The following is a 15,773-nucleotide window of genomic DNA, read 5'->3' on the forward strand; positions in this document are numbered from 1 at the left end:
TTAGGGCTATGTTTGACAGTGAAGTGATTGATTTTATTTTTTGTATGGTGATGGTTGTACGCTAACTGAACCTAATACAGAGTTTCTGTCTTTTTGGCTCAGCCTCTGAGATGTCCACGGACGAAAGCGAGCGTGAGGATGAGGAACGGGAGCACAATGAAGACGATCGTCCGGGTTGCCGCGTCGGCCTCAGAAAGGGCCCACCAGAGCCCCCACAGGCACTGGAGCGATGGGAGGGTGGGGTGACTCCCGAAGGGCCTAAACCTCCTTCGACCACGGGAAAGAGCCAGGATCCCATCGGCACGGAGGGTCCGGAGGTCACGAAGCGACGAGGCCCGCCGGAGTCAGAGGGCGAGGTGAGCACCAGGAAGAGGAAATCTGATTGCGCGGTGGAGAGGACCCCGAAAGGTTTGTCCAAAGCCAAGACCCGGAGCACCAGGAGCGCCGACTGGTTGCCCGGAGGCTCCCCAAGGAAGCAGGAGGAGAGAGGAGGTGGCGGCGGCCCTGGGGAGGAGAGGGGCGCCTCGACCAGTAGCAGCTCGGAGGACGAAGGGCCAACCGTCGCCGAGTCCCAGGCGGAGGAGATCGAACGAAGCCGGCCAAAAACCAAAGGTTCAACTTCCAAGAAATACAATGGGATGAAGGACAAGACCAAATCTGGGCGACCCGCTGCGTTCTGGGAGATCCCCGAAAAAAGAGCTAAAATGGGTGGCAGCGCAGACGAAAGGCCCGCGGTCCGCACAAAGGGCCAGAAGGACGTGTGGTCAAGCATCCAGGCCCAGTGGCCCAAGAAGACCCTGAAGGAGCTGTTCTCCGACTCGGACACGGAGGCAGCCAACTCCCCTCCTCCGGCTGTGTCGTCGGGCCTGGAGGAGACCAGGGTGGAGCAAGAAGCCATGCCAGAGGACGAAGCGTCCGAGGAGCAGATGGACAACGACAAACTGCAGGAGTTTCCCAGCAGTGGCAGTAACTCTGTCCTCAACACGCCACCCACAACGCCCGAGTCCCCCAGCATGGGCGTCAGCGCCGTGGAAGAGTCTGGTGACGCACAGCCTTCCTCCCCTCCGCCTTCTTCCATGGCCCCAGTCTTGCCTTCGGAGTCCACCTCCACCACGCCGCCCCCGGGACCCACACAGGAGGAAGGCACAGGGGGGCGCAGTGAGACGGACAGCAGCACGGTGGAGGTGGAGAGCCTGGGCGGGGAGATGCAAGACCTGCCGCCGGACGACGGCACCGGATCCCCCTCCAAGGCCTTCGATGGCAGCCTCTCCTGCAACAGCAACTGCAGCATGGAACTGAGCAGCAGCAGCCAACAAGAGAGCGAACAGAAATCCAAAGGTATGAATCCTATAACATAACTTCAGCCTAAGGGCCAATGCATACTCCACTTTTAGAGACAAGATTAATTCAGTTCAGTTAGGGGTGTCACAACATCTCGGCAGCACCGGACAGCCGACTTTATGACGGTAACCGCCCCGGCCGAACCTCTGAATGACGTCATATTGTAGTTTGGACAGAGCCAAACCGAATGAAAATCTTCTCTAAAAGTGGAGTATGCATCATGTTTCTTTTACAGTATACTACTGTATGTGTAATTGGCTGTGGTGAAATCAATTGAAATACTTGTTTTTGTTCTGGGGAAACCTTAAACTATAACAAAGTTGCCAACATGTTCCACAGTCTGTGTAATCTCTCATCATCACTGTGTATTTTCTTTGTAGTGTCTGCCAGTCAGAAGCGGCAAAAGGAATCACAGACGAGTGGACCTGCAAAGAAAGCCAAGCCAAGCCGCAAGAGCCTAGGTGTGCCTCCCAAAAAGAATAGGAATAGAAAGACAAGTAAGTTGCAGAACTGTCTAAATATGCTCCCAGTATCCTCCTGTCCATCTATTACATTTTGAATGTGTCAAATGGACTATCTGTTCTTACTAAGAACTGTCTACTGTTATTTCATTATGTTGAAGTTGTTGTCTATTGTTTAATCAATATCTTGCAAAAGACAAATAATATATATATATATATTTGTTTAGAACAATGATAATAATAATATGGTCCCAGCTCCTTGGCTGGAGATGTTCATTATTTTTAGACAACCGTGGCGGACACATTTGACATAGCCACCACATCACATTTTTGAATTAATACACACAGAAAAAGATCTAACTTCTTTTGAGGAGGGTTTGATATAGCTGTTTGTGTATACAGTATGTGTAAAAGACATGACTACTGTTAGCTGACTGACTCAGGTAGTACTAGATTCTAGGTCGTTCCTATGGCTTCTACCTCTCGCAGTAATAGAAAGGTAACATTTATTCCAAGGTTGACGAGAATAGTGCCAACGCAAAGTTTCTATTTAAAGAGCGTTATTGCCCCAAAACAAGAATAAACATCTGGTAACAAGTCCTAAGTGACCATGGAATAAGTGGAATAACCAACTCTTTCGAAAGAATACAGGACAGTCAATAAATCAGCTGGGTAATTCATTCTTTTTTTATTTTTTTTATTTTTTTACCAGTGTATTATTCATGTTCTGTGATGATGTATTCATGACACAAACAACACTTTGAAGATTTCCAGGAGAATTAATCGCGCAAAGAAAGAGAGCGTAACAATTACGGTTTGATCTTTGTTCTTTGCCCTCATCCTCTTGCTACCTCCTGTTTTACCAGCCCACAGCAGTGACAGCGAGGACCAGTCTGTTGTTGAGGGCACTGCCAAATCACCTGCCTCAAAGACCAACACTTCAGACATGAAGGCTGCCATCTCGCCCAAGTGCCCCGGGCGAACCCCTCCTTCGAGCCATAAGTACCACCACAAGCACTCTGACTCTGATCAAACGCACCACCACCACCATCACCGTGAACACCATGGGAGAACGCCGCGCATCTACAAGTGGAGCTTCCAGATGTGTATGTTTTGAATTTATATATAATATATATATTTATTTTTATCCCACGATTTTGTAATCCATTTTCACCCAGTGCCAATTGCCTATGTAATCCTGGGCTCTGCTCTCCCTCTGCCGCGCCTGGGGAGACAACGGACTGACCTCATGCTTCCTTCTATGCATGAGGAGTCCAAGTTGCTTCTTTTCACCTGACAATGGGGATTTCCCCGGTTTGGACGTAGCGTGTGGAAGGAACACGTTATTCCAAACAGTTCCTTTCACCTCCATCAGGCCCCCCGGCTGGCCAGGGGGAGGCATTATAGAGACCAGGATGACTGCATGTTTTTGTGAGGGTATCTACCCTAGGAGACACGGGGAGAATATGCAAACTCCACACATTGAATGAATACTTTGATCTTGTTTTAGTGGCTAACATTTGAAAACTGTTTTGTAAAACACTTTCCTCAATATGCTACAGTGGCAGAGTTTCTATCATCACATTAAACCCTACTCTATATACAGTATACCCCTAGGGCTCTATACTTGGACCGCTCCTTTTTCCCCCCTGTACTCCAAATCTCTTTGTCGAAAATAGCCTATACTGTATGTATGTAATTTCTACAAGCTCACAATTCATCACGTCATGCATTGTGAGCTTGTACAGTAGATCTGCTATTTCTGCAGAATGTTCCTCCTTGTTAAGGGACGTTCGGGTTCAGGTGGTTAAGAAAATAGCAGATCTATAAGCACACTACAAGCTCACAGTGCTGCTACGCGTTGTGAGCTTGTAGATCTGCTATGTTTGGTTGTGCAACACCCGAGCGCAACCAAACATAAAATTACTTGTCTTTTAGTTCTACTGGATCTCTTCTCCACTAGTCCCTCCCTAACATTTTAGTTGTTGATGAAATTGTCAATATATTTTGTCTTAGTCTTAGTCGTTGTAGTTATTATTTTGTTTTTTTTCTGTTTTTACTCTGTTTTTACTCTGTTTTCGTCAGTGAAAAAAAAAAGTAGTCGGCTAAATCATACTGAAGAGAGCCGTCCCTAAATGCATTGCTATGTTCCACCTACAGCGGACCTGGAGAAGATGAGCAGTCTGGAGAGGATCTCCTTCCTTCAGGAGAAGCTGCAGGACATCAGGAACCACTACCTGTCGCTCAAATCCGAGGTGGCCTCCATCGACCGCCGGCGGAAACGCATGAAGAAGAAGGAGCGAGAAAGTGAGTCGAGTCATTAGATGTTTAGTTCTGAAATGTTTTATTTGCAACGACCCCCTTAACTCTGAGTGTGCAAATGGAACACTCTCAGAGTTACAGACCTGTTATGTTCATTCAGGGATAAAGTAAGTAAGCCTTTGCTGAGCCATGAGGCCCATAGGGATAGCTCTTGTATTTCTGGTAATATTATTGTGTGCTCAATTTGTATGTCCGTGGCAAAAATAAAATATCTTTTACCAAAATGTCCACCACAAGCTAACCATGGTTAGCCATGATGACCCTTAACCCGGAAACTCTTTTGTCTCTGCAGGTACGGTGGCGGCTTCGTCCACGTCGTCCTCGTCCTCTTCCTCGCCGTCCTCCAGCTCACTGACGGCGGCGGTCATGCTGACCTTGGCGGACCCGCCGGTGTCGTCGTCCTCGTCCTCCTCCCAGAACTCCGGGGTATCGGTGGAGTGCAGGTGACAGGACCGACCAGCAGAGGAGCCGCCGCACTTAAGCACTTAACCAGCACCCTGGCGCTACCACCATCCCCCAAAACACACACACACACACACACACACACACACACACACACACACACACACACACACACACACACACCGTACCACCCGCTCCCGTCCCTTTCCAACAGGACAGACGAGTGGACATACATACTGTAACTACTGGGGCACAAACACCAGAACACAGACAAAAAAACAACAACAAAACAAGCACTATTTTCTATTGACAACTGTTTCCTTGGCAAGCTAATTGCACTTAAGTGCACTTTTATGAAGATTGTGTAAGAGGAAGAATTTGTCACACAAAAAAAAGTACAAATTTGTCTTTTAAGCTCTCCTTAATTGATGAACATTTCTAAGAATTGTTTTTGCAAGCAATAATTCTTTCCATTTGATAAACTTGTATTGTCTTGGTAAAAAAAAAAAGAAAAAGAAAAAAGATTTTTTTCTGTGAAGACCACCCCTCGTGTTGTGTCCTTGTATCCAGTGTGGTACGGTCTAGTGTTTGCCATTTGTTACAGGCAATTCAGAGACGTAGTGCCACAATGGCATTAAGGGCATACTAAATGTAACTTTTGCCACGCGTTCCTTTGTCCACAGTCAATTCTAAGGGCCTTCACATGGTGAATAAACCTCAGCTGTTTGACTATTTTCAGCCCAAGTACTGGAACAGTGTTCTGTGTGCGTTAGCATTCGGTTACACTTTAAAATCCAGAGTATTCAAAAGAGTGTAACTCTGAGATTGTACCAATGTAATTTGGTTGCATTTGTATTTGTACACTCTCTGTTAAATTAACACTCAGGATTTTACTGTGCAACAGGTGGCGATGGATAAGGGTACGGGATCATTGTAAATCCACTGACCCCCGTAGTGGATGGATGTGGTAAGATACTGTAGTGCCTTGTTCTTTTCTATGGGGCACCTTGAGAAGGGACAGCACTTTTCTCCAGGTCCCATTCTCAAATCAGAGGGTCACTGAGATTACCGTTTCCCTTTTTACAAAAAGACTGAAGAATATTGAATGAATGAGGAGGCAGTCGTGGGCTGTGTATGACAGATAATGATGGATTTTTATCAGCGTTAATGCTGATATTTAAAGAAATAATGATTGTAAAAAGAAGATTTAGCAGAAATCCTATACTGGTCACTCGTAATCTACTACTGACTACACATCCAGCTTGGGAACAAACGGTTAATTTTTAGCAGTACAATGAAGATGTGCAATGGTGGGAGGTGGCAGATGCAAAGGTTCCATTTATTCAGTTGTCCAGCCTTTTGAATCACCACCTTCTCCTGTTTAAAAGAATAAATAATAATGTCATAATTGCCCATTTAATCACATAACTCGGATCAAGTATGGCTTAAGGCAGCCATGGGAGGTTTTCACAGCATCCCCTGTGTTGGTACCAATTTGGCAGTTCAAAGAGCATATGTCTCTTGTTTTCCATGTGATCAGTGATAACATACCAGCTCCCAGCATCTATTTTGACCAGACTTTTACTCCCCCACCCACCTGTTTGTTTGGTCCTGTTCCATGTACTAGGACCAGAATAACGGTAAAGATCTTGTAAATGTGCATTTATAACATAAAGTGATGTACGTGTATACAATTCTGAAGACATCTCCAGTGTTTCCTCCTGTATAGACTCCTGACCGTATGATAACCTGAAGTTTAGGTTTTGTTTGGCACTTGTATGTAATTGTATGCTTTTGTTATACATTTGTATATTGAGAAGAGTGTTTTGAGTCAAGCTATTTAATATCTTGCACTTGTTAATAATGTGTACTTTTCTGTACAGACAGTTTTATGGTTTTAACTGTAGTTCCAGTGTAAATAATGAGGGTTAAAGCATGTCCGTTCCACCCCCCACCCCCTACCCTTTGTCATCATCCTCTTGTTGGGACATATTTTTTTGGTCTCATCTATTTTTTTGTTCTGCAGCTTTCATAAATTTCTATTTTTTTCCTCCCGTTACAGTTTTAGTTTGTATTCAGTTTTTTTTTCCCTTCTTTTTTTCGTTAGCTTGTGCTTGAAACAGAAGAATTGTGGTTTTGGAAGGTGGCTAAACTATTTTCCATCATGCACATGGCTGGGCTGTTGTAGCTAAAGCCCCATGGACCTGTATGGAAAATGGTCTAGAAGAAGATCATAGAGTAACACAAAGTGATGGAGCTTATTGAAAAAGCTCTGTAGTATTTATTAGGCTCATCTGATGATGGTCATTGTGTAATTTATTGTACAAATGTAAGCTAAACAGATGCCTCTGTTTGAAATAAATGCCATAGTTTGTGAAGTACACAGTGTCTCTGTTGTCATCATGTCTCAACTTTACTTCTTTCATTTCATAAATGTTAGTCACGTCGAATCACTTAACGTGAATGTTTTTGTTTGCTACCCAATGTTGCAGTCTATTATAGTGGTTCTCAACCTTTTCAGCCCCCCCAATCACACAAATAATAATAATCATCATCATATTTGAACTGGGACCCCCCCCCCCCCCCCTGATAATACTTGGAATGTAGGGAGTTGAGGCATTACATTTTTGGTTCCAAAGATAAATATTGTGAAAATAGCAGATCGGCTATTTTTCTGATTTCACAACAATTTGGACAATGTTTGACCAGTTTTTATAGTATGGTTTATTGATTACTTTTGATGCAGTAATGGTCTTTTCCCCCCCTGACCCACTGTTTTGGAACCAGTAGGCCTACTTACTTACTATACTAGCATAGCCATAAATTATAACTCTACTATTAACGTTATAGTACTTTTATTTTTAAGACGATTTCTCTTGAGAAAACGTATTCAAAATACTCTACAAGAGTTATAATGTATGGCTAGTCTTCAGATATTTACAGGCGGTTGTGTATGACGTCGCCACTTCTCTTCTAGTATAAGGTACCTTTTTGCCTTCAAGAAAACTAAGGATACACTGACCCTAAGGCCTAAGCAAAGCAGCAACCAATACATTGGGCCGCTTTCTTCAAGGCTCTATCTTTTCTATTTCTGTTTGACCAAAAGGCACAACACAATTAGAATCATTGGTTTTTGATTGATTGAATACTTTAGGCCTATTAATTAACAGTTTGCAAAAAAGGCACTATGGCAGAAGTGGCCCAATTAATGGAATGTTAATACAAATCATGTCATGTTTCAGAGGTCATGAAACGTTATTGATGTTAGTTATTTAAAAATGTTCCTCCTGAAATGTGAGAGACCTCTTTTTAAAGGTTACATTTAGTAAGAGCTTGTTTAATCTGATTCTGCTTTGATGATTCTGCTTTCTGCTTTGTCTAGGCCTAACTGTAAAACTAAATGTAGTACACCAGTGGTTCCCAAACCTTTTTAGCTCAAGATCCAAAAGAAAGAAAGAAATTAAACGTTTGCCACACTAGTGAAAATAGCAGATCTACAAGATCACAAAGCTTGTAGATCAGCTATTTTCACTACTTCTTAATTTTCAGATTTATGGAATTTCTTGAATTTTTCTTTCATCTCTTCATAGAATTACTATGAAAAATCGTTGAATTTTAGATTTTTCGGGAATGTTCTTTTTTAAATGTCTTGAAATAATAAAAACAAAATGTAGTAAACAAAAATTAAGGAACCCCACAAGCGGGTCCCGAACCACTTTAACACTAAACAAGGCTCTAACTCGTTCTCCTGCTACACCATCAACATGTGGAACGCCCTTCCTCAAGCCCTAAAGGAGAGCAAATCCCTAGCCTCCTTCAAAATTGGTATGAAAAGTCACCTTCAGACAGCTGCTACCCGTGACTTGTAAATAGACTAAGCCCCCATGCCCCCCCCCCCCTTTTTTTATTTTTATTTTTTCTACCTTTGTATTTGATGTTATGCTTTTGAAACTGATATTATCCTAGATAAAGTACTATGTTCTATCCGTATGTCTTTCAATGTTATGAGATACTTAAAGTGTGGTTCCTGTGGAAATAAGCCTCGGCTTTCTAGGATCTCCTTTTAGTTGACCTTGTACCAGTGATTTGTACTGTCATGAAACTGTACTTTTTTCTATTGCAAACTTCTAATAAATTCTTCATTCCATCAATCAATCAATCAATCAAACCACTGCAGTACAAGGTTTAACGTGTGTTTTTTTTTTTTAGTCAAGGCAAAAACACATCCTATGCTTGCCTTGAGCAGCTAGCTTGCACGCTATGCTAACGCTTCGCTAGCTGCCAGCCTGCTAGCTGCGGCACGCTCGCTTCCAGGAGTGTCTTGTCTTTTAACTCATAGACATGATGGGTACTAAAACAAGCACCCTTGTCGCCGGCGTGTGCGGGGCTGCTTTCATAGCATACTGTATTTATTTTGACAGAAAACGACGGAGCGACCCCAACTTTAAGAAGAAGCTGCGTGAGCGTAAGTAGCACAATTGAGTTGTAATCATGCAATGCAAAGGAAATAGCCAATGTAGCATGCTTCGCTAGCTATGCTAAGACAGACAGAGACCACAACATAACTGTGTAGACAAGAAATACATTATGTTGTTATGTTGGTCGTTTCAGTCGGCGTTGAAAAGAATATTAGAACGAAGACTTGATAATAACTTAATGGCAAAAATGTAATGTATTTGCTTGCCAATCTGAGTTCCCAGAGGTTCTTTTTTTCGCCACTAGGGGGGCGAGAAGAACCTCTGGGCCAAAACTATGATATTCCTGGGCAGGAAGTTGTCCCAGGCTCAGAATCTGAGCTGGGACAATACAGGAAGTAGAGCCCTGTGCAAACCTTCAAAACATTCAGAAAAGAAACCAACCAAAAACACTACAACAATATGCAGCCCATGTTTCAAGGTGAATCCTACCAGACTAACCGTGAAGTCACGTGGGTCATGCCATGCAGTGGTGGTGGAAATAACTAAGTGCATTACTCAAGTACAGTAGTTGCCACTTGGGTAACATTTTGAGGTATTTGTACTTTATTTCCAATATTTTTACTTTTACTCCATTACATCTCGGTCCGGATCCAAATATGGTACTTTTACTTGAAAACTTTAGTTATTACTAGTTAATTTGTAGATTGATTATTATTTATGTTACAATTAACGTCTAGCAAGTAGCAACCCTAATACCCTATACATTTCGGCCATTTGAAAATAGCTGATCTACATTGCCGATCTTGTAGATCTGCTATTTTCAAAAGATTTACATAGGCCTACTTTTGAAAACTTTAAATGGGACATTCTGCATAATGAGTACTTTTACTTTTGGTATTTTAAGTACATTTTGATGCCAATACTTTTACTCAAGTACATTTAAGTTATTTCTTCTACTTGTAACAGAGTATTTCTAAATTGCAGTACTGATACTTTTACTCTGTAGTTGCTAACAGTTAAGTCACTTGGCTCATGCCATGCTGTTACAAATATAGTGTAACATGACATTTAACATTCACAGGCAGGGGGAAGTGTAATGCGACCACAGAGAAGGCTGGCTTGTCAACGGTAGGATATAAAATCAATTCAACAATCCCTTGTACTCTGAGTAATAAACATGACATGAATGTTTGATGAATTCCATCATTTCCTCATTACATTCAAACCTCCCACATACAGCTGCCTGACCTGAAAGACCCTGAGGCCGTTCAGAAGTTCTTCCTGGATGAGATCCAGTTGGGAGAGGAACTCCTTTCACAAGGTCGGTTGTTTACTGTGTCAACATCCTTACACAATTACTAATGGCAGTCAAACGTTTTGTTGTGCCCCAAGGCAAACAAACACAAAAGTTCAATTCAAAATCTCAATTCAAAGCTCACCTATATTCATTTCATGCAAAGTAGCTTCCCTGAGTAATAGCCGAGCATCCTTTTAAACCCCCCAGTTGCTAACCTTGGTCTCTGGGACAAGAAAGGATGCAAGATCAAGCTTAGAGTATCTCAATACTGAGAGCTCTTTGTTAAATGGCTCTTGGAAGCGTGAGCTCTAAAGACAATAATGTTGTCGGTTAGGTTTGTTCTTGAATGCCTGAACCCTGAGTTTCTCTTCCATTCCTGCTCATCAGAGATTCGCAAATGACCAGACCCTGGGCCTATACAAATAGCCTATTCAATTCATATTTATTTCGGATTCAAAGTTTATTGCACTTGTTATCATCAAAACACGTCTAGAATTACTTGCAAATAATGACAAATAATAGATTTACAAGCTAACAACACGTTGCACCATGATACATTGCTTGTAGATGTGTTATTTCTGTCATGTGACGCCTTTGCTTGAGGGCATTTGTCTCAGAGCATTGATAGAACACATGTTTAAGAAACTCTTTATTGCACCATTGCTATAGGCCTGGAAATGGGGTAAAATACTTTGGAAAGGTTTTGAAAATGAATTGTTAAAAATGTGTGGGAGTCCTGTATTGACTTAATAACAATCTATAGATGTGTTCGGAGCCAGTCTTGCTGCTTATTCCCTTTTTGTGTCTGGCTGCTTTATCTTAGCATTATCTGATTGGATATACATACTGTCTGTCTACTTGTATAAACCAGACAGTGCCAGGTGTGTCTAGTAGGACACCTACTGGTTGACATCGGTAATGAAGTTCTCTAAAGCACACTGCAAAGAAAGTGAAATTGCCTATAGAAATAAATATACCTAATATAGAGATTAAGTAATAAAATGGGCCATGCACATTGCACATGTGGTATTACCAGCTTTGCTAATCTGTACACCGTGGCTACACTACTGCATTGTATTGGGCAATACATTTTAGCCATTATCTCTCAATACAAGCTATGTACACATACATACTATTATGCTCTTCTCTGTGTTGGCAGGTGTTTCACCACACTATGACATGCAGCCAGCCTGTATGGTCTATACCTATGTAACGATGACTAAGCCCAAACCACACCAATGCAACTACTGGTCGTAACTACCTTGCAACAACAAATGTTAAGGCCATGTCACACCAATGCAACTCCTTGAAACTGCCATTGGGGATAATGGTTGCAAGTAGTTGCATGTTGCAAGGAGTAGCGTCGTGGTGGACTGGTCTTTAGGCGGGGAAGCGTAGTGAGATAGGTAAACAATTTCAGAGACGAGGACGACATGCAACACATGTCTCCAGACAGAATTGACTAGTGGGTTTAAGATGTACAGTAGTTGACACACCATGTTGTCGTTTACCACCACACATGCACCTAAAAGTTTTTAATGAATACATTGTGTGTGCCAACTCAGGAGACTATGAGAAGGGTGTGGATCACCTGACCAATGCCATAGCGGTGTGCGGCCAGCCCCAGCAGCTCCTCCAGGTCCTGCAGCAGACTCTGCCACCCCCAGTGTTCCAGATGCTGCTCACCAAGCTGCCCAGTATCAGCCAGGTGAGACCCACCTCCCAGTATTATTATACTCCTTATTGGTGTGGTAGCCTGAAGGGAAACGCACTATTATTGTTATCAGCTTGAGTTTACGGAGTAACATTTAGCCAATGAGGAGCCAGCATTTTCGTGACATCACCTTTATGCAGCTTCCTCACTGACTAAAAGCAGTTTTTTTATGCTTCCTTTTTGGCTAAATGTTACATAATGACGTATGGTGACGTATGCCCACAACATCAAAAGCAGTTTTGGTTGCTTCGTCATTGGTTAAATTATGTAACCACCAGAGGATTGGTCGAGCTTCACATGACATTTGTGCTGTTTCCTCATTGGCTAAAAGTTACTCTAAAATGTTTTTATTGCTTCCTTATTGGCTAAAAGATACACTATAGATTAACCTCATTGACTTGAATGGGGAAATGCAAAAAACGGCAACTACACTTGCAATTTATTTCCCAGAATTGCAAGTGTTCTGATAATAGAATTGCAGAATTCAATTTCCAAATGTGACTCACATCATGGCAACCACAATTTCCCTAATTCCAGTTCCTTCTTATATATTTTGTAGTACTCAATGTTAAATTCCCTTTGGTATCTTTAGCTTAGCATCCTTTAAACCCCCCAGTTGCTAACCTTGGTCTCTGGCACAAGAAAGGATGCAAGATCAAACTTAGAGTCTGCCAATACTGAGAGCTTTTTGTTATATGGCTCCTGGAAATTTCAGCTCTAAGACAAGCATAATGGAAACACAGATCACTAATGGTTGTCAGTTAGTTGTTTAGTTCTTGAATGCCTGAACCCCAGTATTGTATTGGTGAATTTATCTTTGGGGGTATGCTATTTTAGTGACGTCATGCGCACGTCACTTAACACCTACACTACAGGAGTTAACAGGTGAGACAATGGACTATTGCATCCAGGCTCGTTCCTTGGTTAAATCCCCCTGGTGTGACACTACAGCTTTTGTAAACATACATCGATGCACGTGCATGCGCGTGCTGCTGCTCGAAAAGATTCGGGACGGTGTGTACAGTACCTGCGTGACACGACCAATACAAAACTGCTGAACCCTACGTTTATTTTTTCTTCTTTTCTCTACATTCCTGCTTTTCAGAGAATCGCAAATGCCCAGCAGTCCCTGGCAGAAGATGACATTGAATGAAGTATCAGCCAGGTGAGGTCCTTATATTACCTCCTTTTTGTTTAAATTAAATTCTTAGTTTAGCATCCTTTAAACCCCCCAGTTGCTAACCTTGGCCTCTGGCACAAGAAAGGATGCAAGATCAAACTTGGAGTCTTCCAATACTGAGAGCTTTTTGTTATACTGTATGGCTCTTGGCAATTTCAGCTCTAAGACAAGCATAATGGAAACACAAATCACTAATGTTGTCAATTTGAGTTTGGTTTAGTTCTTGAATTCTTCCCTGAGTTTCTTTTCCATTTCTGCTTTTCAGAGAATCGCAAATGGCCAGTCCCTGGCAGAAGATGACATTGAATGAAGGAGTGTGTATGGGTGGGTTGACCTGAGAATGGTATCATACCCTCTAAGTTTTTCAACCATGTTTGTATACTTTAATATAATGGGTGTTTGACAAAGTCTCTACCACTGAACTCCTGGCTTACTTAACGGATTAATAATTTGATCCTCTGGAAATAGTTTTAACACATTCCCTAATTCCTTTATTTGCTGTCAATCTGTCTTTGTGACACACATTTGGACTTGGAACTGTGATTTCTGTGCTAATACAGCATTATATTGTTGATAAATAGGAATTATAATGTCATAGTGTTTAGGCAAATCTATCATAGATGTTGTACAAATTTCAATGTAATTACATATGAGCAAAATGACATTGCATAGCTTGTGTTAAGTTTTTGCTTTTTTGCACATCGCTATGCTATATACAGTACATGGTCATATATGTATTTTGAGTCAAGCAAGTGCACAGCTTGTTTTTGGTATTATTTTGAGTTGTCAAAGATGGTTATTTTTGTATTCCAATCTGAATATCTAAAAAGTTATATTTCTTTGTAAGAAACCCTCAATAAAATGAGAAATCACTGAATTATGTGTGCATTGCCAGTAGATGGCAGTAGCAATGCATAGGAAAAATGGAAGAAATGCACAATGTGGACGCTTTTTCTTTCCTGCAAGTCTGAAAATCCATTCAGCTTGTCATTGGACATTTGGTAGGTATTTTAGTCTCCTGCCATGCGTAAAACCAGATGTTTAATACATCAAGATAAATGTCATGGTTTGGGGGATTTTCTTCTGTCATTCACAGAATGTAACAAAAGGGCCACACAAGCAGATTCATATCTGTAATAGTTGGAAGATGACAAATTGTGTTAGAATTTTAATGTGAACCATCAGGGCAAAACGAACAAACCTACATACACAATGTTCGTGTTTACATCCTAGTGGTACTAATGTTTACAGGCAGTGCCAAAGCAAGACTGTTCTGTGACTGAATTAATTACCATCCTGGATACTGTGGCTGCAGCTATTTTTAAATCATCACGCACACTTCAACATCTAGCCTTGTCAAATGACTGCAGTAGCTACGTACAGAAGGGCTCCATTGTGTCTGTGTGTGTGTGCCCAAGAGAGACACAGTAAGGAGCTGTGCATGTAGGAAGGGAGTAGTTCTGGTTGAAAATGTGTCTGTTGGAAGACAAATAGGGATCTAATTATTTTTATCCCTGTCTGCAGCTGTTTTTCTAAGGGCTTTGGCCGGAGCGGCCTGGTGCTCGCTGGGTTGCCAGGAAACAAGAGCAAGGGAAAATAGCTTTTCTACAGTAGGAATGAAAATTGAACGGTGGCCCAGAAATGTCCAATGAAACCTAAATGGTAGACTGTTGTTCATTTTCCATGAACTCATGCACTCGCCTCCAAAAGTCTTTTACTCAGCACTCCTCCTGCTATTTCAACCACCGGTCTCTGAAAGCAGAAGCCTGTCAAGAGCCGTCTGGCTTGTGTATATGTGTGTGAGGGCGAGCGTGTGTGTGTATGCAGAAGAAGTGGATCGTTGTTAATCTGTCCGTTGGGGAGACAGAAGAGAAAAATAACAGACTGTGTTGGGAGGTCAGGCTTGGAGCTGTGGTGTTTTGCTGGCGTTGGGGCGGGTTAAGGGCCAAGTTCCCCACACAGAGTGAACCGCTGGCTTGCTTTTCCTGTAAATAAACATTGTGCTGCCCCCCTTAAGCCTCACAAGCAGGCGCTGGCTGCGTTCTCCCATCCTGTGTGCACTGGTGTGTGGAGAGAGAGATGTGGGGTTACTGAAGGATAACTGCACTGCCTGCATACCCAGAAAGCATGCTGTCACCAAGTCGACGTCGTCAAACGGGCCCTTAGTGCAGTGTCTGCGATGGTGAGCCTTCTGGTACGGTCTTGTCACTGTGTGTGTGTGTATGTACCGGTATGTATGCATACATATAATAATATAATTGTATGGATGGAGGGATGGGATGTGATGGGATGTATATATGTTTGTTGTTTTTGTACAAAAGACAAACGGTTGATTTATAGTTTTTAACATTACTTTTTGGGCAGTGCTCCTGTAAGGAGCTAAGCTCCAACATCTGGCTTTGTCTGGATCCCCAAAAATATGAAGCGTGGCCTACCTCTGGCCTAGATATGGTCTACATCTTGGCACAAACAGTTCAAAGTTTGTTGTACGCCCAGGGTACCATTGGCCAAACTAGCAAAATTACATAAAAAAAAATAGCTCACTTCACACTAGGTGTGATTTTTTTTTTTTTTTATTCTACCAAGTGAACCATTTGGATTGGAAGACATTTCTATTGAAAGGCTGCAAAATAGATTA

At 42.2% G+C, this 15,773-nt stretch overlaps 2 protein-coding genes across 5 annotated transcripts in view; both read left to right on the forward strand.

The window, feature by feature from the left end:
- Positions 1–4,730, forward strand: part of arid4b (AT-rich interaction domain 4B) — a 62,298-nt gene extending 57,568 nt beyond the window's left edge. For all 4 annotated transcript variants that reach the window (XM_080741181.1, XM_080741183.1, XM_080741182.1 and 1 more), the window contains 5 exons: positions 103–1,338; positions 1,722–1,838; positions 2,669–2,908; positions 3,963–4,109; positions 4,417–4,730. In XM_080741181.1, the coding sequence (XP_080597307.1) occupies positions 103–1,338; positions 1,722–1,838; positions 2,669–2,908; positions 3,963–4,109; positions 4,417–4,571 (1,895 nt within the window). In that variant the 3' untranslated portion in view covers positions 4,572–4,730. The remainder of the gene's footprint in view (positions 1–102; positions 1,339–1,721; positions 1,839–2,668; positions 2,909–3,962; positions 4,110–4,416) is intronic.
- Positions 4,731–8,808: 4,078 nt separating this feature from the next.
- tomm20a (translocase of outer mitochondrial membrane 20) lies at positions 8,809–14,006 on the forward strand. Its single transcript, XM_080740369.1, has 6 exons — positions 8,809–8,991; positions 10,026–10,072; positions 10,184–10,265; positions 11,807–11,949; positions 13,061–13,120; positions 13,401–14,006. Exons 1-5 carry the CDS (start codon positions 8,868–8,870, stop codon positions 13,106–13,108), a joined length of 444 nt encoding a protein of 147 aa, XP_080596495.1. The 5' UTR covers positions 8,809–8,867; the 3' UTR covers positions 13,109–13,120; positions 13,401–14,006.
- The last annotated feature ends 1,767 nt before the right edge of the window (positions 14,007–15,773 follow it).

Source organism: Nannobrachium achirus, assembly GCF_963921795.1.
Source record: "Nannobrachium achirus genome assembly, chromosome: 13".
NCBI lineage: Eukaryota > Metazoa > Chordata > Actinopteri > Myctophiformes > Myctophidae > Nannobrachium > Nannobrachium achirus.